The sequence below is a fragment of the Lycorma delicatula genome, chromosome 1 (assembly GCF_047948215.1).
Source record: "Lycorma delicatula isolate Av1 chromosome 1, ASM4794821v1, whole genome shotgun sequence".
NCBI classification, from domain to species: domain Eukaryota; kingdom Metazoa; phylum Arthropoda; class Insecta; order Hemiptera; family Fulgoridae; genus Lycorma; species Lycorma delicatula.
The window spans coordinates 321,967,475-321,990,490 of NC_134455.1; the positions used below are offsets into that span (position 1 = coordinate 321,967,475).

Consider the following 23,016-nt stretch of genomic DNA (forward strand, 5'->3'; position numbering starts at 1 on the left):
GTAGTAGCCATTGTATGTTTTAAGCTAAATTTGCGTAAAAAGAAATATATATGCACTTTTTACTACATTCCATTTTTTTTTTTCATTAAGTAAGAAATCCAGGTAAACACATATTTTTAAAAACTTAAAGAACTAATATTTTAAGGGATGTACATACTAACTTATAAGTACCCATATACTGTTAATAAAAAAAGTCAAAAATTCTATTAATATAAGGCATTTCTGGCATAGCAAAAAGAGAAAAGTAATTATTAAAAATAAAAATTATATACAGTATCTTTAAATAGGATAAAAAAAGTAATGACTTATTAATTTTAATGTTTACTAACTTATAAAGTAGACATGTATGTGTAATATAATTATAACAGTATAATTCAGCCAAGTTAACTTCCAGTTGGAGTTGAATAAGTTGTAATAGTTAAACACAAATATAGATATTAAACCAGAAATTATGGTTCTATCTGAAAGTATAATTACAAACAGAATAGTAAATAATAATACTGATAAGAGTTTCTAATTACAAAAAATGTATCCATTAATATAATCTTATAATTAATCAGTTTTCAATTCAAACTTGCACCTTAAAGTTATTTTAAAACCATATGAGATGTATAGATACTATGAAATTTAGATAACTACTCTACATGTTAAAAACTATAGAAACTGTGTATACAAGGTAATTTTGATCAATGAGGCAGAGCTTTCATTTTTTGTCTGTTGTGGAGGTAAGAAAATTACAATAAACATTCATAAATTAAGAAATTACCTTAAAACTTACAAAAAACTGTTATTCTTAACTGCATCTTTCTTATCTTATATATGAAAATAGGACATTATATAAAATATGAATTTTTAACAAAAACTGATTTAAGTATTTAATGTATTGGTTCTGAGATGTACTAAGACACAGCTTTGTAAAAATAATGTAAAAAAAAGTTCCTAACTTCATACTTGACAGATTTCTATTTCAAATAAGCCCCAAGATTTTAAAACATTTTTAGTATTACTTAAAATTATAATATTAATCAAAAATGGAAAACAATTTTAGAAAATAATTTATTTTGCTAGGTGATAGTGAGCATCGAATGCAGCAATGTTTACATCATGTAATTTCTGTTTCTACCTTGACTTCAAAATATATGAAAAAACCTTTATTGAAAAAATAAAGTATTGATATCCCTACAACAAAATGTAATTGAAGTGAGAAAACTAATAAAGTATAAACATCCCACTCCTTATCTGATTAAGTTAAAAATTTAATGGCATTAATGTCCAATTTATAGAAATATTTAAGCCAAATTTAGTTTTAATGTTCAGGTAGTCTGGAGACATTTATTAAAAATACAGGCCACCATAGATACACAACGTACATACACCCTATAATTTTTAATTGGTTTTTGTGATTTTCAGTTAGTTGATTAAATCAAATTCACAAAAATCCCCACCCAAATTTTAACAGATTACCATACTTTTACTTAAAGTTGATAACAGTAGCTGGTAAAGTAAAATTCTATTAATCTATTTTGGTTATGTATGCTGTATTCAGTAAATGTTATTTTCTTTAAATACAGTAATTTAAAAGATATTTATAATATATTGTTAATGAAAAGATTTACCAAAAATTTCACTGAACAAAAAAAAAGATGCAGCCATTTGTCAACTAAGAATCTATATTTGTATTTTATAATAATTTTGAATTGTATGTGTGTTTACTAAAATTGGAGCAGAAGCCATAATTTGCTCACCTTCACAAGAGGCTGAAAAAGTGTAAGTAACATATTTATTTAAATGAATGTACACGTAAACTGTAAACCAAGAAACAACACTGTATTGCATGCAATTATGACATAAAATGCACAACAGTAAAAATGACCTTAAATTACAGAAATAATGAAAACACATAACTATTATTCATGGTTATACAGAAAAAGTTGAAATGGAACTCAGGATGATGAGAGATTGTAACTAAATTAGTTACATGTCATCCAAAATGAATTTGCAGTTTTGAGGAAAGGATTAAGTAATTTGTATTCTTCCTGGAATGGATATTATTAACTTGACCAAATATAAGGAAAACTGCTCTCATACAAATTATTATCAACTATGTTGCAGTAATACTAAGAATGATAATAATTTTCACAATTTTGTGCTGATGAAGATATACACAATAGAACTACTTATCTTTAGAGCTAAGTGGTAAGGAACTCCTCCACAACTTTATTAAAGTAAATTTCTACAATGGCTATATATGACTAGAATATTACAATAACTTTTCATAAAATAAATGTAAAACAGCTCATTTTCTAAATTTAGAAAATGAACCATTTTATAATTATTATTATAAAAGTATAAACTGAATTTCTCATTTTGATCTATGAGTACAATAAATATTGTGATTTAACACCAAGACTCTCTCTTCTTATATATTATATACTATCTAATTACGATGTACTTGCACACCTAAGTCTCTAGTTAAAATACTACATATAAAGATTGATAATGGCAGTGTATAGGTGAAATGGTAATATAACAATATATATCATAAGATTATAAAAACATATCACAAGGAATTCATTACTCAGTAACCTGGAAAATTTAAGTATGTAAAATTTATGTACTTAATTCATTAAATATATGAGCAGAATATACTCTGTATTGAAATAGTAATAAAATAACAAAACAAGGGATCATAACAAAATTACATAGTTAGGGCTTTTTATAATTATTGTTCAATTATTTATAATAGATTATACAATTTTATTTAGGCTAAATGTTAAAAATAGGCAAGTAATGATAAATATTTCTTCACAATTTGTTTGTTTGTTTTTGTGTCATTAAATACCAAGAAATAAAAACATAAAATACAATAAAAAATTTAGTGACACGATTTCAACAATTCAATTCTTACTCTAAATTTCTGAATATAATTAAAAATATCCAGGTTAATTTCTGAGTTTTAAAAATTTTCATCATAATTTTTAAGTTCTCAACTCATTGTATTTAATAACATTATGATCCACTTGTTTATGATTTAATATATTTCAGTCACATGAACCTCTCAATTCATTATATTTAATAACATTTTGATCCACTTGTATATGATTTTATATATTTCAGTCACATGAACCTCAACTCCATACAGTAATGTTGTTTGGTCCCTCATTTCCTTCTACTATATACAGTTAGTTACATATCCAGCAATTTTAATGATCTTAAGCTAAAACTCCTTCACAGGCAGTACTAGTAGATTACACCACCGAGTGGAAGATAGGATAGTTTGAGGATATGAATAACAACATCTGGAGACATGCATGAGATAACATTTTTTACAAATGCATTTATAAATCAATGTGTTTTATGTTATTTAACACAAATTTTGTTCAAGTATGAGATTTATGAGGTGTATGTGGTCTGGGGGCAGGTGCAGGCAGTGCAAGTGGCTGAGCGCTGGAAGCAACAGTAGTATCTAGTTTTCTTGTTTCATGTTCAAGTAATAAAGCATCTAATGAAGGATCTTGAGACACTGTGCGTAATGAGTCTCCTAATGCCTGCCTCAATTGTTGCATTTCACGACCAGCACGAGAACTCCTTAGAACGTACATCTGTCGGCGTTTTACTTCTTGGTTAAGTTGCTCTCTCAGTAATTGAATCTATATAAAGACAAGGTAAAAAAAACTGTTATAACAACGATGTCTGCCACAGTATAATTAACAGTAATTAGTATTATATAATAACCACACATAGGCATCTTCTATCAGAAAATGCTAACATGAATGTACGTTACACAAAGTTATAAAAAAATTCTGTTATTAAGAGGTGTTTTGCACATCAAAGTTTATTGAAAGGTATAGAATTAAAATCTAATATATTAGTAATTTAAATTTAATTAAACTGAATAAATAACATAAACAGTGATATTAATATAACCATGATAATTATATTTAAAGTATTGCATTAAATTATTAAAAATTAAGGTATTAAATTATAAAGTATTAAATATTATTAAGGTATTACTAAATTCAAAAAGTAAATTCATAAGTACTTGACATAAAAAAATTAAAGATTTCAGTGTGACCTCTTATTTCAACAACTCATCAAATTTTACAACAGATTTCAGTAGCAACCAAATGGCAAATAATTTATAACACAGACATTAAATGAACACTGCTCACTTATCTTTATAAGAGAAGTTTAATTAGTTTAAAGATCCCAAGCCTGTTTAAGAATCAATTCCAGGAGTTATTTATATCATTTAGTACCTTTTTTAAGAGTTACTGAGGTCAACATTAATTTACAACGGAGGTAATTTCTTACAGTGAAAACATAATTTTAATCTTATTAATCATGACAGTGAAAGTTATGCTAAAAATAAATTTACCTGATTTTCAAGCCGTAAAACTTGCTGTCTATGAGACTGTTCTCTTGCTTCTAATAAACGTTCTGCTTGTAACTGTCCAGCTCGATATCTCTCCACTTCACTGCTCCGATCTAATGTTGTCCTGAAAGAATAATTTCGTGAAATTACTAAAGAAAAAATACATTTTATAGTTTACCTGATTAAGTGATTCATTCTAAATACAGGGAATAACAGAAAACCTGGAATTTTAACAAATTTAACCTCACCCACTTACAATGCATGCAGAAATACAAATCATGCCCCATTATTAAAATAATATAAATTACAATCTAACTTTACACTTTCCTCTATTAACATGTTGATATTGCAGCTACATTACTGTAGTCAATGAGATTATGATTTTTAAGATTGTAAATCTAATGTTGCAATACAGTATTTTTCTTCCAAAATAAATATGCTTAATTTATTACACTTACTTATATTGCTTTCTTATTTATAATTACTACACCAGACAGATAAAAGTAAATTATAGACAGTGATTTTCACATACCCAAATACATTTAACGTGACTGAATTATCATCAATCTTTCTGGTGCTATAAAATGAATTGAGATTTCAAGAATAGGTATCTAAATAGATGTTCAAATTTTAATACTTAACTAATGAATAATGATAATCTAGAGAGTAACTTCAGACCAAAGACTAACTTCAGTTCTGAACAAAACAAAGATTTAGACAGAAGTAAACTATTAATGACTGAAAAAGGCAATGAATGAACAGAAAACCCCTCATAAAAAAAAATTACTCTTCAAACATACATTCATAAAGGAGTCTTTTAATCACTATAGTTATTGCACTTAACCCTTTTAACAGCAAATGATTTAAATTAGTCACAATAAATTTTTTAAATATTACAATTATTATTTTACAGTTTAGTACACTCAAACTTTAAATTAATAAATCTTATATTATGAAACATTTAACTTTTGAAAAGATTTTAATTTTTAGTGATTTTAAGTTTTATTTAATCTTCTATAACAATTTGTTAATAACAAGAAGTTGCTTATTTATATTTCTCCTCTTCAAAATTGTTGAAATATAGTTTCAAAATTTAGTAAAATCTAATTGATACAGTTTGTTTAAAAACTGTGTTCATTCTTTGAAGAAGAATTTAAGCCTTTAAAACTAATAATCACGCACAGGATTAGGCTGGGAGAGTATGAAAGTGAGAAAGCAGTTATTTCATGTTTTGCAAATTAATTACAAATCAACATTACTGCATGCATATGAGCATCAATATAATATTAGGAACGTTAGTTGTTTCATAGTTCAAGCCTTCCTCTTGAACCTTTCTTCAATTTTTTAACTAATTTGAAACAGTATTATTGACTCAGTTTCACAAATTTATCATGAATGACACCACCCTCAATCAGGTCTTTTCAGAAATTATTTTGATGAGGTGAGGCTTTTAAAATAATTTTTCACAACAGAATGTAGCCATTTACAAATGTTTGTCAAATGGCTGAAAGAAAGAAATTAATGAAACAGATTAAAAACATTTAATGAAATGTCCATTGCATGATAACAGCAACAAACTCATGTATTAGGCGAAGAAAATTCAAAATAATATAAATATTAGCAACCAAAAATTATTTAGCTAGACAAGCTTAATATTTGGTCTTTATTTACATAAAAATATATTCATTACTTGCATATAGATTTATTTTTATTTATGTAACATAGTTGTCTGGTTCCATTGCTAAAATGATGTAATTTTATTACATAGTTACATAAATAACAACAGCAAATATTCTAGAAAAATAATGTACTGCTCACAGCTGATTCAATAACTATGTGCTTAAATCATTACAAAAATAAACCCCCCAAAAAAAAAAGAATGCATAATATTCAATATATAAGTTGTAATCAATAATTTTTACTGTAGCTGTTATATTTAAATATTAATATGTTTCTAAATTATTTACATGAGTTCTTAATAAAATTATGAAAAAACACAGGTTTTCTTTAGTATGAACAAATTTTGAACTGTTTAAATTTTTTTTTTAAATTTTCAAATTTTTATTAAATCAATAACAGCTCAAAATTTGTACACAAATTAAAAATGTTTATAAACAAAATAACAGCTTAAAATTTGTACACAAATTAAAAATGTTTATAAACAAAATAACAGCTTAAAATTTGTTTTTTTTTTAATTTTAGAGAAACTTATTACATGAAGATTAACATTATTAAAGCATGGAATGTTAAGGTATCTAATAATTCATACAGTGATTACACTTAAAAAGTAAAAAAAAAATCAGGTTATGGTTATTACCAAGGCCCATTACATCTTTCTTCTAAACTTAATCTTGCATTTAAATAACATTCCAATTAAATAATTCTGGGTTAAATATTTGGGATATTAGTTGAATGAACTAGTAAGTACCTAACAGGTTTATACTACATAAATCTGTACGTGTAGAATATCCATTCTTCATAATGGATATTTATGAAGACTACATCCATAGTCTTCATAAAAATGAGAAAAACTGCTACATAGAATTTCAGGTGAAATTAAGTTCAGATTAGAAAATGTTACATATAGCAAGTTTTGTTCAACAGAGTAGAGCTGTAACTTGAACATCTGTATTATCAGAAGATACAAACTTTTGAAATGTGACTACATATGCAAATATTTAAAGATGACAGTTCTACAAAAACTGCATAGTCCACAGAAGAAAAAATAACATAACCATTAAAAGTAAAAAACATAATTATTTAAATCGCATCTTATGCAATAGTGAATATAAACAACTTCAGAACAACTTGGGAGGTAAAACTGCTGTCAAAGCAATAGAAGCAGTACAGAATTTCTTGTCACAGGAATCTGCTGGAGTGAAATGGAATCACTAAAAAAGTTGCAAATCTGTTCAGGATTACAGTTTCTAAAGCGAGGATGGTAATGATAATTTATTGGTAAACTTTGGTACTTTGGTAAAATTAGCAGAAAAAACTGGAAAAAAAACTTGGAAATTGGTAAATCTAGAATTCAATTCTTTTTGATAAAGTTTATATGGTATTTCAAAAATTAAAAATTCTTAAAAAGTAAGAATATTTCTGCCATAATATTCTATTAGGAAGGAAATTATATTAAAAAAAGGTTTGTGTGTACTTATGTACGCACGTAAGAAGTTTTATATACTTCTTTGGCGTGAATAAAAAAAGATTTTTTTTACGTATTCAAACAAATTTTAACTGAGTCATACGATCGATAGACGACATTAAATATCATGAATAAGAGTTTGAATAAATAACACTTATATTAAATTAATTAATACTTTTAAACAGTTTAAAAAGTATTGAAGTATTCGTTGTCATGTAAAACATGTTCATCGAATATATTTTGATAAGCTTAGTTCCATTAATTCAGATGATGATTGAATAGGCAGGTTGGTTACCAACGGCTTATGATATGAAAAATATGATACAAATAGTGTATTTTATCAAAAATTTTGTTTTTGTAAATTTAAAATTATTTATGCAAAATCAAAAATTATCTGGTGTGTGCTATTTTCTGTATCATCAAAAAATATAATTTTACTCATAAAAAATATAACCTCAAATCTTGATACACAATTTTCAGAAAAAAAAAATAAAAATAAAATATACGCTATAATATAAATAAAGTTTTATGAATATGAACAACAAAATTCACAGGTTAAACTATCAGTCTAAAGAAATCTGTGTATATAAAAATATTTTTTTAAGGCTGAATATCTGTTATGTTTACATGCATGTGCATGTAAACTGATCCATTTGGGTCTGCGCAAATCTTCATGGTGTGTTACATCGGCGCACGCAACTTCTGTAACTTGCTGAAAATACACTCTGATCAGTTTCTCCTAACGCGCCAAAAGAAGTATAACTTCAAAAATACTTAAAAGATATTCTCATAAATGACAGAATAAATTCTGAAATTTTTTAACAAATAAAAACTTATTTTATTCTAACATCAACTTACGTTATGAAATGGCAAACTGAAGAATTTGTCAATATTACAACAAAATTGCTCCTAAGTGTACAAGTGAAGTATTTTTCTTACAGAAAATTGACTTATCATCATGAAATTAGATACTTCCACTGATATTACAAATTAATAACAAACACTGTGTATAAAATGATTTTTAACACAATTTAAAACATCATTAAAAGCATAATATAAAATTGTGCTTATACATTATCCAATAAAAGAATTAATAAACATTATAACAGAATTCTGTAAAATAAAAAAATAATACAACATAATGCATTCAGTAAATAATACCTTGTGTGTTCCATGCTGCGCAGTCTTGCTAACTCAGCTTCTTTTTCTGCAAGTTGTGCCTCAAGTCTGCGTATTTTTAGTTTAAGATCACGATTCTCTTGCTCAACACCAAGACCAGTGGAGCTACCACCAAGTCCTGCTAGCAAACTGCTTGATCCTCCACCACAATCACCAGCAGCCTTTTCCCCTCTTTCATAACTCTTACTTCGTTGTGATTGTATTTTCCTCTCCAAGTTACGTTTCTCTATCTCTAACTGACGCACCTAGAAGGAGAAGTCAATAATATTGTTGAATTAACATAACAGCATTTAGACTAATATTTTATACATTAACAATGAAATCAAATGTAAGCACAAGGTATTTATATACGAGCTGGACCTGAATGTTCAAATTAAGAGATTCTGTTCTAGATTTAGCTAGTTTACAAATTACTGTTGATTAAGTTTGACACTTTATATTATTTTATACACTTTCTTTTTAAAATTAAGTATTTCTAATTTTTAATTTGAAAATTATACGGCTATTTTTTTTAGCTGATTTTTTTTTTTTAATTGGGTTCTATGGGCATTGACTTAGGTAATCATTATCCCTCATCGCATTCTTTAAAAGAGAAGAATAAAATCTCCCCAATAAGATCATCAGATGTACGGGTTTATAGGGCCCTTATATTTTAATAAAAACACAAAAATATATTTATTATCGAAATATTTAAATGAAATAGACACATAACACAGGTGTAAAGAGCTATGACATTTACATAAAACACAAAAATTAAAACAAAAATATTAAGCATTCTTTGAAATAAAATACACAAGAAAGGTTTGTACAATACCATGTAGATTATGAGAATCCTATGCTCAGATGGAAAAGGCCTCACACAGAGGATTCTCAGTTAACATAATGTGCACTGACTTTCATCAAAGGCTTACTATAAATGCGTTAGTAATCTGCTATCATGTGTACCTACATGATAGCAGATTATTTATTTCTTCGTTGCCATTTTCTAAATCAGCAGTATTATTATTATTTGTTAATCCATGCCTCTTTCTGAGGTTTTCATAAATACATTCTTTCAATAAATACTTAAAAATGATTTGTCACATATACTCCACACTGGTTTTCTATTTTCCAGTTAACAAAGATGAATTCGTTATTCACATGTGACCAATTCTGAGTTTGTTCAACCCCACTTGTTCCTGGCAAGTCAATTTTGTATCGCTCTTCCATTTATGTAGAATAATAATTTCATTCAGTTTCATATTTCATTTTCTCCATTCATTACTCCACATGGTTCTGAGAGTCAGTGTTGGATGATTTTTAACATCTGCCATTCGAATAGGGATCATGTCATTGTTCCCACAAAATGTTGCCATTTTGGCAGCTTTGTTTGCACTTTCATTTCCTGAGATACCAGCATGACCTGGAGTCCAAATAAATACTCATCACTGTCCCATTCGGTTTAATACATATACGAGGAATGATCAGAAAGTCAGTTACACCCTCTCTATGAAACAATTTTTTTTTAACGAAAAATTACATATTTTTATCTATTTTTGGACATAATCACCAAGTTTTTCTAAACATTTTTCATACCATGTGACAAGTTTTTCAATTCCACTCTCATAAATATTTTGTCCAATTTCCTTCAAACATTAAAGACTGCTTCCTTCAGTTCATCATCATTAGTGAAACGCTCCCCTCCCAGGTTTCACTTGAGAAGACCAAACAGGTGGTAGTCACAGGGTGCTACGTCAGGGCTGTAAGGTGGATCATTTCATTCACGCGTTCTGCGTTACCCGTAACATTTGGCACCATTTTGTGACCACGGGGTGTGACATTGCATTCTCCCCGTGTACCTCAACAATTTGGCGATGAATTTCACAACAATTGTAATTTTTTCCCCCACAAATTAGGACTTCTGAACGCACTTATACGATGGACGAAACCTCTAGAGGACATGCCATATTGACAACGACTACTACACATGGACTGAATTTTGTACAGAGTTGCTGCTGGAGAAGCGTGAACACATCACAACCAGTACAGCCACCACAAGACATTAATATAACCCTTTCAGTTCAAGAACATGGCAAGAGTATAACTTATTTTTTGATCCATCTCTCATAGAATGGGCAAGAGGTTTGCCATAAGGACGTCCTCAAAGTTCGTGTTCAAAATAGCAGTTACTGAACTTAAAGAGTTCCAAGCACTCTCTCTTCGCAGAAAATATTTGCATCAGTAAAGATTTTCATTTATCCCTTATAGTTACTATGTTCTTACACTGATAGAAATGTCTTTCATGGCATTTACACCAGTGGCATCCTGACTGAGACCAAGCTATTAATTGAGAAATGTTATTCAGTCTATGGGTTCAGAAGATGACCTCCGGTAAAGCCCATCAGGGCTAGGTATGGAGGAGGTGGCATGGCGACCGGAATCGTCACATGGCGGGATTTTCTTCTTTGGGATCGGGATGTACTAAACAAAATTCTTGTCTGAATTATGTCGACTCTATTTCTCAAACAACATCATTATCATTTGTATGGAGAAAGGTTCGAACCATGTGTGGATTGGTACTGTCACCTTATCTGATAGGATGTGAAAACTTTGTTACAGTGCCAGTTGATGTAGCGATCACATATGGAAGGTCTGCCTTGAATTTGTGAGATATAAGTTGGTGATACGAGAGTAGCTAAATGAATTGAGATATGTCTCGTTTAATTCACATGACACTTCCCTTTAAAATAATAATATCAAGCTTAGTATGTTGTCACACCTCCCAGATATTGCACTATGATGTAATTTGTATATCTATAATAAGATATCCTTCGACCAGGTATTTCCAGATTGGTCAGAGGCACTGGTAATGTCCATACTGAAACCTAGTAAGGATGAATCATGCCTGACAAGTTATCGTCCTATTTTCTTGACCAATACCCTGTGCAAGGTGATGGAACGTTTGGTAAACCGTCGTCTAGTATGGTGTCTTGAGAGAAACGCCCTGATTGCCCCAGAACAATGCGGTTTCCGCCAGGGTAGATCGTATATTGATCACATAGTTGCTCTGGAACAGGATCAGCACTAAAGATTTTGCCGCCGTAGGGAAACCCAAAAAATGCCACCCTCAAGCTAAAAAAGAAATTTTAAGATTAAAAATAAAACAAAATTAAAAAAGAACCATATAAACCAAAAAATGACATATAATTGAATTAAGTCAATAATACTAATACACATTTACGGAAAATTGTTTCATTGAAAACCAAAATTTACATTTTTAACGAGTTAACGATAACGAACTTACCAAGAAAAAGTAGTACCTACTACTTTCAGAGATAATTTAAATATGCGTTTAGAACAATAATAATATTATTGTACTAATAAATAGTAAATAATATTATTTTCTAGGTTCAAATAATCGATACATATTTTTGTGGGTTGTTTATTTTTTTTGTGCTCTAGTTCAGGCGGTTTTGCCGCTCCTAAATTCTGTCGCCGTGGCAAGGCAGTCGTCTACCACCTAGGATCGGCCCTGCCTGGAAGCTGCAATTCAAAACGCCTTCTTACTTCACCAACGCCTGATTGCTGTATTTTTTGATTTGTAAAAGGCGTACGACACAGCACGGAGGAGAGGAATCCTAAATACACTTCATGAATAGGGTGTACAACATAACCTCCTTGCATTTGTCAGGGGTTTCCTCAGTAGTCGGTCCTTCCGAGTTCGAGTTGGAATGACGGTATCTGAAAGTTTTACTCTCGAAAACGGAATACCTCTGGGAAGTGTCATGAAGTGATACTTTGCCGTATTATATGTTTACTGTGTTATATGTTCTCTTACTTGTAGATGATTTTTCTGTTTAAGCAGCATGTAAAACGTTAGCTACTGGTGAGAGGCTGCTTCAAAACACAATAACCCGCTTAGAATCGTGGTGTAAATCTACTAGATTCAAGTTTTCCCCAGAAAAAACGAAGTGCATTTGCTTTTCACGGTTGAGGGGATATGTTGACCCTCAGCTGTATTTACATGGTGAACCAGTTGAGGCAAGCACGCGGGTTAGATTTCTAGGAATGTGCTGACCAACGTCTAACATGGGTAACAAATTTGAAGGAGCTGAAGGTCTTAAAATGTTAGACATGTTGAGGGTTTTATCTAATACTGGTAGAGGAGCCGATCGTATATACCAATGGTTCCCAAACTTTTCCGAGTCCCGGCGCCGTTTTTCAATTAAAATTTTTCCATGACGCCCTACCCTAAGTAAAAGCATAACTACTGTAAGTAAGAGATAAAAATAAATAAAACTCGTGTATCTTCATTATTTTTTTACTTTATTAACATTAAAAAATTAATAATTATAAATGTCTCAGTTCAATTAACTATGAAGCTTTTACAGTACTTCGTACCACCCCCGTGAAGAAGCCGCGGCTTCCTGGGGCGCCGCAGCACACAGTTTTGGAATCATTGGTATATGCATGTTGCGCTTCTACTGAGTTCTGGTTCGTTCCTTCTTAGACTACGGATGCATAGCTTATTCATCGACACGAGCCACTATAGATGCTCGATACAATCCATCATTCATTCATCTGAATTGTCTCGGGTGCATTTCGCTCAAGCCCCGTGTTAAGTCTACTGGTGGACAGTGGTGAGCCATCTCTTTAGAATAGACAAAAGCAGATTATATGCTCCTATGTGGTTCAGATTAAATCCCCACCAACTCATTCAATCTTTGATGCGGTATTCTGCAACCAATATATTATCGATACCAGGAACAGCCAAAATCTACTGCTACGCTAAGCATCAGAGCTCAGCGCCTTTTCACAGTTTACAATTTTACCTTCAGTCCTTACTATTGCTGCATGTTATTACCCACCTTTGTGGCCTTCTCTTGTCAATTTCTGCTTTGATCTATGTCAGTGTAGTAAAAAAAAACACAAATCCGGTTTGTTTGGGAAACAAATTTTATGACGTTATAAATAACTTGATTCCAAATGCTACGGTTTATACGGATAGCTCTAAAAACGATAATTTTGTTTGGTGTGCTTTTGTGGTTGACGACAGACAATACATGTTTGGCCTCCCCTGCATCACCAGAATTTTCATTGCAAAGCTGCTTGCTATTAATAAGGCCTTAAGTATAGTTAGCCCAACATTTCCACACGTTTATCTGCTCGGATTCCATGAGTGCCTTACAGGTGATTAGTGAAATATACTCCAGACACTCTGTAGTATGTGAGATTTTGTCTGCCATCCTGCAAACGACCGTACGTAATGCAACAGTGAGCTTCTGCGGGATCCCCCACCATACTGGGGTTTCAGGCAATAAGTGCACTGATAGTGCAAAAGAGGCTTGTTTCCAGCCTCCTTTCACTGATTGCATAGCTTCAGACAGTCTTATCTGTTTTCTGAAGAGGGTGGTTCATGATGACTGGCAAAGTGAATGGAGTACTACCATGAACAATAAACTTTGCCCAGTTAAGAACATTATATCACCATGGAACTTCTCACACAGAAATAACCATTGAGAGGAGGTTATTATCTGTGGTTTATGAATACGGCACACTAGGAACTCATGGATATCTAATGACACAAATGGATGCACCGATTTGTACTCGCTGTGACTGCCAACTAATAGTGCACCACATCCTTGTGGATTGTACCTGTTATGCGGCACTGTGTTGCAAGTTTAATCTGGGGCCTAACATACAAACCATTTTAGGGGATAATGAAATGTTGCTATCCTTAGTTTATGGTTTCTTAGGGCCATCCGTTTACTTGCAAGTATTTTAATTACTGTAGTGAGTTTCAGCTGTTAAAGCCAATTGCCATATAGCAGTTAGTTATTATATTACTTTGAGATATATATGAAGTGATATATCTTTGTTTACTACAAGAAATATGTCTGGGCAATGATAACTCAAAAGTGTTTTTCTCCCAGGAAAAAACAAAAAAAAAGCTATTTTGATCTATTCTGATGTGCTTTTATTTTTACTAAATGTATTTCCTGGTGGCTGTAACAGGCAGTCTCATAGCTTCCTTTTGAGAGTGAGATTTCAGTTTACTATCAATTATTATTCCTTCTATCATTGTAGCTAACATGGAGTGAGATTACTGATGTGTTGATCTGTATCAACACTTGCAGTAAAAACTGAAATTTTTAAAGTAGCCACTGCCTGAGCATAAGTCGTTTCTCTAGGTTTACAGGTGTTTACAATTTTTTAGCTTAAAAATAGCTGACTTTCCATAAGATTTTAACTTCCTGAACAGCTACTTCATCTCTGTAAAAAGGACAGTTTTTTGACCGGCATGAATGCTGTCCTTTGTAATTGATGCAGGCAGGAGGTTTCTTTGCATGGTTATCCTTAATGAGCTCTTCACCACATATGCACATTTACAGACTCACACTCAAACTGTGGTGTGGCCAAATCGCTAGCACCTGAAGCATTGCATGGTTTGTAGTATGAAAGTTCACACATCCAGATAGTGTATACCAGCATGCACTTTCTCTGGCAGGGTAGATCAATTAAAAGTGAAGATATGATTGGCAGAAGTAGATTTACCATTTCTTCTCATGTTTAACTTTCGGCACTCTATTATTCTGTGTGGTGACAACTCTTCCATGATTTCCTGCTAAGAACAATCAAGTAGATCTCAACAAATCACAATACCTTTTGAGGAGTTTCAGGAACTGAGAGTGCTGTGAAGACCGACAAGTACAGCAAACTCACCTATTTTGCTTAAAGCAAGAATCTTCTGCAACAGGAATTCATTGGTTATCTCAAAGTACAGACCATTGAAAAATTTTCCATATTTTTTTACTGGACACAACTATTTACTTCATGATCGATAAGAAAAGGCTTACCATTGCAAAATTATCTCTTTCTTTTTTATCACAAGGTCTGGATGAACTGTTCTTAATAGCAGTTCTCTGCAAACTGTTTTCATCACTACAGATTCTTCCTGTATCAAAATTCTTCTTTCATTTCACTTTTGGCGATATGGTTGGTTCTAATTCATTGATTATAATTCTAATTTGCTGATGTTATAATGCCTTATTACAGTTTGTTTAACATTATTTAAAGCCAAATGCAGTATAAAACATGTGCTACAAATCCTGGTCCATCAAATATGGTAAGAGTAATAGACTAGAAGAATGGGTTGCAATTTAGAGCCTTTTTTCTCTTTTTCTTGTATTGTAATATTCCTTTACTTTCCTGTAATGGTGATATGTTCTTTCCTTAAAAGAAAATCAAAATAATCACTGCAACTTTATAAAGACACATATTAAGGAGAATATGCAAGGAATGTGGACTTTATTAAGCATCAGTAAAATTTCTCAATGTACATAACAAACATATCCAGAGTGTACAATCATGTCGTACAATATTTTGGTAGCATGTTTCTAATATCAGCAAAAAGAAAATTAATGAAAACATAGGTCCAGACATTATTACTTTTCTGTCTATCCTTTCCCCTCTTTTAATTGGTCAATGATAATCTAATTTAGATTGCTATGTTTTGACTGACCGAATAGTGCATTTTAAATGAGACAATTTTTTTATCTGCTTCCATTTTTCCACTAATTGCGAACAAGTTTTTCTCTAACTGTCCATTTCTCTAGTGTCCTCTAGTATCCTAGAGTTTTTCTCTCTCTAGTGTCCTAAAGTTCTACATCACTGGTTTTTTTTAAAACTCTACCACATTTTTTGGTGAAATGAAATTGAATTTCAACTATTTTACAATTAAAAAATATAGAACTCACAAATGCAAGACAATATTAATGAATTTTACTTTTAGAGATACGTAAAGATAGCTTTTATAATGGTGGGGGCTAGCCTCTGCTGCTAACACAATCCTAAATCCAAAAATAATAAATATATTTATCCATACAATAATTTAAATTTGACCTGTATGGCATACTTCTTTTAAATCATCAAAATGCTCTTTTACATAAATTATTTAACACAAACACTGGGTTTTAAAATAATTGGCTTAAAAATAATCCATTGGCAGTTTCATAATCATTTTCTAAGTCCAAAGTGATTCATTTCTTAATGATTCTATTTAAGAATTTCAAATCCAATGGATGCAGGATAGAGTGAAAATAAGTGTTTGTATACATATAAAATTATATTTTCTATTAAAATAAAAATAAAGCAAGATGAGTTATTGTTATCTCAACACAACGACTAAATATTAATTAATCCATTTTTATACATAACTTAATCAGATTGAGGTTCAGATTACATCACCAATTTTCATAAGAAGGTAAGATGGAAGAAATATTTAAATTTTGTCAGTATTTTTGTAGATGATCTTCCATAATTGTATATTTCCATGTTAACAATCTACTTCAAAAATCTTACATTTCACAAATGGGGGAGGATAAAAATAAACACAGAAACGAGTTTGTTGTAAGTGATAAAATTTTGTAAATTATTTCAAGGTACAAGTATTATTATTTTCATTCCTTCATCATTCATTTCAGATTTCATCAATTATATTTAATAGTTGTACCATATTCACCAACATTCTGTTAATATGTTTAAGTTTAATTCATTTTTTAAATTTAAATTAATTAAATTTGACAAAAAACTGAAATACTGATATACTTTTTAATCACAAATTAATTAATATACATCCTAATTGCTTTAAAACCACCACCATTACCAAAGAGTAGCTTATAAAAACTCCAAGAATTATTCTTCTTCTTTTTCCTCCTCTCCTTCCTGGGACCGCTCATGGACAGCATTACGTCTGGTAAAGGGGAGTGCCATGCTGTCAGGCACTGAAATGCAGAGTGCCCACTGCCTCATTGCGCAGAGGCGACCCCCATGTGCTCGGAGGACCCCCTAAGTGCTCAGCTGTGAACCTATCCGTCCCAGCATCCTCTGACATCTCATTTCTTGGCGGGACTCTTCATAAATATGTAGCTTATCCATCACCTTACTGCTTTCCATCTTTTAGCATTATGCTTTGTGTGTCCTCTGGATAGAACATCTCTTCCAAGCCTAACATTCAACATTTTGCTGCATTCTTCATCAAAGCATAGGCAAGAGAAATGCACGTGGTTAGGAGTTTCTTCCTCATTGCAGTCAGGGTAGCGATCTGATGGTCCTAGCTGTATTTATACAGATACGCCCTGAAACCGCCATGACCCACCAGGAACTGTGTTAAATTGTATCCCAGCCAGCCGTGGGTCCTTCTACACCAAATCCGATGACACTTATAAGGCAATGGGTCCACCAACCTTTAGTGGGTCAGTCAAGTTCCTGCCAAGTCTCCATTAATTCTTCTGTTATCTGGGATGTTATGCGCTTTTTGTCTCTTAATGGCAGGGGCCTCTGTTCCCAGAGCCTCTTCTTCTGCAAAATAACCAAATCTATCGGCATTGCACCCGCCAGGAGACTGTGCTCCTTAGAGACTTTTCAATAACTGCTATGATTTGCAGATAACATCGTCTATGAACCGACTGTAGTCTTCCACGATGTTTTGCAAATCTCATTACATCAGCCCAAAGCTACGCCCTGTACAGCATTGTAGCACACATCACTCTCACTAATAATCTCCTCTTATGTATAGTCGGTCCATAAGTATTTAGGTAGGAGGCTGGCTATTAATCTCGCAGTCCTCTCGGCTTTATTAGCTGCCTCTACTGCTTGTGTGCTAAATCTTAACCTACTATCTATCAATATGCCGAGGTGCTTTATTGCCGGCTTCGACACTATTCTCCTATCCTCTAATGTTACTTTGAAGATCGGTCTCTTCTAAGCCGTAGAGATCGCTACCACCTCCGTATTATCTGGAGCTAGTGTAAATCCCACCGCCGCCATCCAATCTTTTATTATCGTGTATGCTTTTCTTATTTTGTCAATGACCTCTCTCTTTGTATTCGCCTAGATGACTAAAGCGAGGTCATCGGCATAACCAAACATCGTTACGTCCTGCGGAAGGGCAACTCAAAAAACGCCATCGTAATTCAGGTTCCAGAGAGTCAGTCCAAGTACGGACCCCTGAGGCACTCCTCTATGAAGGTTCTGCAGAACTGTTTCTCCTGATACCCGACACTCAACCCTGCACTCCTACGAATGCTTCATTCGTCGGAAATACAAAGGCACTTTATGTTCCGCCAAGGCCTGCATCATGGCGACGTGGCAAGCATTCCTCTTTTCCGCGATTTCAGGGGTCCACCAGTATACTGGCGAGTGCCCCTTTCTGGAATACCTTTGCGAAACGAGATGTCTTCTCCTCCGTTGTGCGCTCTTCACTTATTTTCTGAGGTCAAGGACCTGTGCAAAAGCACCAGGATCCAGATTTTTGGTGTTCCAACCAATGAATGTGGAGGGCCTTCTCCACCAGATTCTTCTTCCATTATTGTTGTTATAACCAGCTGATGGTCACTACCAGAGAAGCCCTCTCACACTTGCCAATTACCAATACGCATGGCCAGCTCTGAAGTCACAAACGTTATGTCAACAACAGGTACTGTTGCACCCCGCCTGAATGTAAAAACATCTCCAGTATTCAGATAGATAAGGTCCAGCGCCACAGCTGTTTCCATTAATGTTCTTCCATGACTGTCAGTCCTAACAGATCCCCAAATAGATCACGCGTTGAAATCTCCCATGTTTAGTGCAGGGCGATGCGTGAGGAGATCCCTCACCATATCAGCAACTCCTCCTTAAACCTCTTGATTGGAATATTCGGCGATATATGTAGCAAGAGTAAAGGTAGATCTTTCCGACTCTCGCCCTAACGTAAGTTCTTCCTAAGTAAACTTCTCTGATGAGTAAAGACCAGCATGTCCAGATGGCAGCACCTCCACTTCCTAACAGATGCAACCCCGGTTGGGGGCATATTACATACGACTTGGAGAAGAGCATAATATCCGTGCCCATCTCCGAGACATATCTGGCCAAAAAGTCATGTGCCAGTGCTGCATGATTTAATTTAACTTTTATAATCTTCATTTTCATTCTATGGCCGGTCCTCAGCGTCAATATCCTTTCCAACTCCTCTAGCACATGCTGTAGAGCCTGTGCGGTAGTAACTGCCTGTTTAAATGCTCCTGCATTATTTCTATTCTCTTTTTCTACTTTATCAAGTACCGTAGCCCCACTCTTGATGATTTTCAGGAGATCAGCATGTGAAGCTATGGTCTTCAATACTAGTGTTTAGCAAGCAACGTTTGGGCAAGGTCGCTGCTATCACAAGAATACAAGAATTCACATAAGCTATGTGGAATGCATTTCTTATCGGAGCCTGCTCTTCAATTCCCACCACGACAAGTTTGGACTCCATAGCGGCCGTAAATACGTTGTCCGTCTGAATCCTCGAGGAGTTCAATAACCAAGACACCTGCAGGTGTCTCATTGAAAGTGCTTCAAGAAGCTTATCTTCATCTATCTTACTAATATAGCACAGTCCTTTCTCTATGGCTGCCTGGTATATGTATTTCGGTATGCCTTCACCAGCCATTTTTTCTTAATGAATTCTGCCATGTCCTCGGCCGGGACTCCATTCTCCAAGCCATCCAGAATGGGACACCCAGTAGCAACAATAGTCTGGGTGACCGTCTCGATAGTCTTGTTCCTCCACAGTGAGGAAAGGGAACCAACCACTCGTCTTAATTCCTTGACAGCAACCCAACTCCAAGATCCCCCTCCAGCTCTTTAATACAGCGTTTGACATTATTATCCATGTTGTTTTTAAGTTCCCTAACCAGCTGCTTCAGCCATCTGATCATATCCCTTAAGTCGAGAGGGACATCCTACTCTCAGTGGAGGATTGCCTCGTCTTGATCCTCTTCGCACCTTTCCTAGTCTCTACTGGTCGGTCTGTGGGGTAAGCCCTCTGCCAATGCGTCAGCAGGTGGTGCACCAGTAACAGCCTGGCCAGGCACGACCTCCATGTCCTCCCGTCTGGAAGTCGTTGGCTCAAGAAGAACTACAGCTGCCTTCTCCAGCCCTCTCTCCATTACAATGGGAAAAATCCCCTTTAACTACTCCGTAGAGTTCGTACTTCAATAACGATAATTATCGTTACCTGTATGTAAATACACAGTACGAATCAAAACACTCTGTATCTTGCTAGTAAATAAAATAAATTATTAATTATACATTCCACAATGTTATTACTACCGATAACGATAACCCGATACTATACCGATAACTTGATAACCCTTACCGATACTGATAACAACCATCTCGGTTCGTAATCAACTGAATACAAATGCGTCCATAACACGTAACAGTGACAGTCAGACAATTATATAGCCTGTTGTCAACAGAAATACGGTCGCTTAAACAAAAAAAATTAATAAAAAGTAATCCGTCTTCCAAAAATCAATCTTCAAAAACCAATAAACACAAGAAAAAGCCCAGATCACACCAGAAACACGTCTTTACTCACCAGATGCTCTAACTCCAACAATTTTTCTGGCAGCACTGTTTTTATGTATGTAAATTTAAAATCTACTTACTTAATTTGTTTTTCACAAATAATTCTTATAATCTGCTCAAAAATAATACTCTTTATCTAAAATTGTTATACTGAATTCCTAATGCTGAAAAGTCTATTATTCAATGCAAAAGAAATATATTTTATTAACAGCAACAACTCTGCTTTCAAAGAAACCAGCATATTATCATAAAAAATTTACATAATTTAATTAAGTACTTCAATTTTTACAATTACAGATGATATAAAGAACAGCTAAGACCACTAATATAAATACATGCTTAAATTTAATAACAGTATGTAATTTAGATTACCCTTTCTTGTACAGCATCAAGTTTGGAACGTAATTCTGCAGTATCATGAGCATCACTGGCTGGACCTTCAGCAGGCCAGCTAGCAAGTCTTAGTTGTGATTCAAGACCTGCACGCTGTACTTCATTGTTAGCTAGTTCAGTCTGTAATCGATTATACTGGTCTGTAAGCTGCTGATGACTGCGGCGTAACTCAGCCAATGCCTGTTGTGTGGTGTCCAATCTCTCTGATATAACTCTCCGTTCATTATCACTATTGTTCAATGCTTTCTGAAGCTGCAGATAAAAAACTCATTTAAAACTGCATTTAACAAAGAAGAATAAGTTAAAAAAAAAGAATGGAAAAAGTTAAATACCCAAACCATCGATGATATTTTTGATCTTAAATGTTCAAAATTGATTTTAATGGTCATTTTTTGACTATTTGATTATTTTTTTGACCATTCTCTATTTGTAATTTATTTATTTTCTTTAATATGAAGTGATATAAAAAATTTAACGCAACTCAGAAGCTGTTGAAAATTTTACTGTAATGAATAATAATACCATCTATTGTTGTCAGAATGAATAAATTATAAGTTTAAATATTCTTATCTATCAAGAATACTTAATAAATCAAGAATTCTTGACATTATGCAATACTAACTATTTAAAAAAAATTTGGTTAATCAATAACCAAATTTTGACCAGCATTGTATCAGCATCAATGTATCAATGCATCAGCATTGTACTCTAATGATCAAGTAGGCTAACTGAAGAAAATTGATAAAATACTTATGTATTTATTCAGTAAAATAGTTACATTTATAACTAATCAAATCTTGATATCTACAAAAAGACAAAAGAAATTTTTAAGTTTTTTTATGTACATTTGAAATATTTTGGAAAATTTGTCACAGCAAAATATGTGCATTCAGCTTTAATCCAGTCTTATATATTATTTCAGTACACTTTGTCTAATTTTACAATGCTGATGTAAAAAAAGGCATTAATTTACAATGCTAATGTCTATTTTTGAAATAAATAAATATACAAGCAGCTAATATTCTAAAATTAGGACATTTCATGTTTTTTGATACTTAACATTATCTTTTCATCTCTCCCACTTTGGTGCAGAAGCTTGAATGGAAACAAATTTACTGGAAACACTGAATGTTCCCAGTATACTTAGTATATTAATGTTTAAGTCCAGGCTTTGGTGTTTTACAGTACTACAGATTAAATATAGTGTATAAACAAATGTGTATATGTTTATCAAATAATGGTTATAACATATAAAATATTTTTCACTGCAATTAAAACTCCTCCACTTGTCTTAATTTCAAGATATACCTTTCTTCCAATAAGAGATCCAATCCACAGTAATGCAACTTCTCCAGTATTTTTATTTAATCATGATTTCTACTCTCTCTTTCCATAACAGTTATAATCACATTTGCGAGTTTGTTCCACAGATTATACTATTTAATAAGTATATTAATTTGTGTATCTGATTTTTTGTATCACGATCATACTATAGACAAAGAAAACAATAAAACCTCATAAACCCACATAGTAAACCAAAAAATACTGC

At 32.6% G+C, this 23,016-nt stretch overlaps 1 protein-coding gene across 1 annotated transcript in view; it reads right to left on the reverse strand.

Annotated features, from left to right (window-relative positions):
* Positions 1–2,829: 2,829 nt before the first annotated feature.
* Positions 2,830–23,016, reverse strand: part of Root (ciliary rootlet coiled-coil, rootletin) — a 340,123-nt gene continuing 319,936 nt past the window's right edge. The window contains exons 31-34 of the mRNA XM_075382006.1: positions 21,447–21,719; positions 8,682–8,944; positions 4,379–4,499; positions 2,830–3,650 (exon numbers count right to left, since the gene is read on the reverse strand). Coding sequence (XP_075238121.1) covers positions 3,381–3,650; positions 4,379–4,499; positions 8,682–8,944; positions 21,447–21,719 — 927 coding nt within the window. The 3' untranslated portion in view covers positions 2,830–3,380. The remainder of the gene's footprint in view (positions 3,651–4,378; positions 4,500–8,681; positions 8,945–21,446; positions 21,720–23,016) is intronic.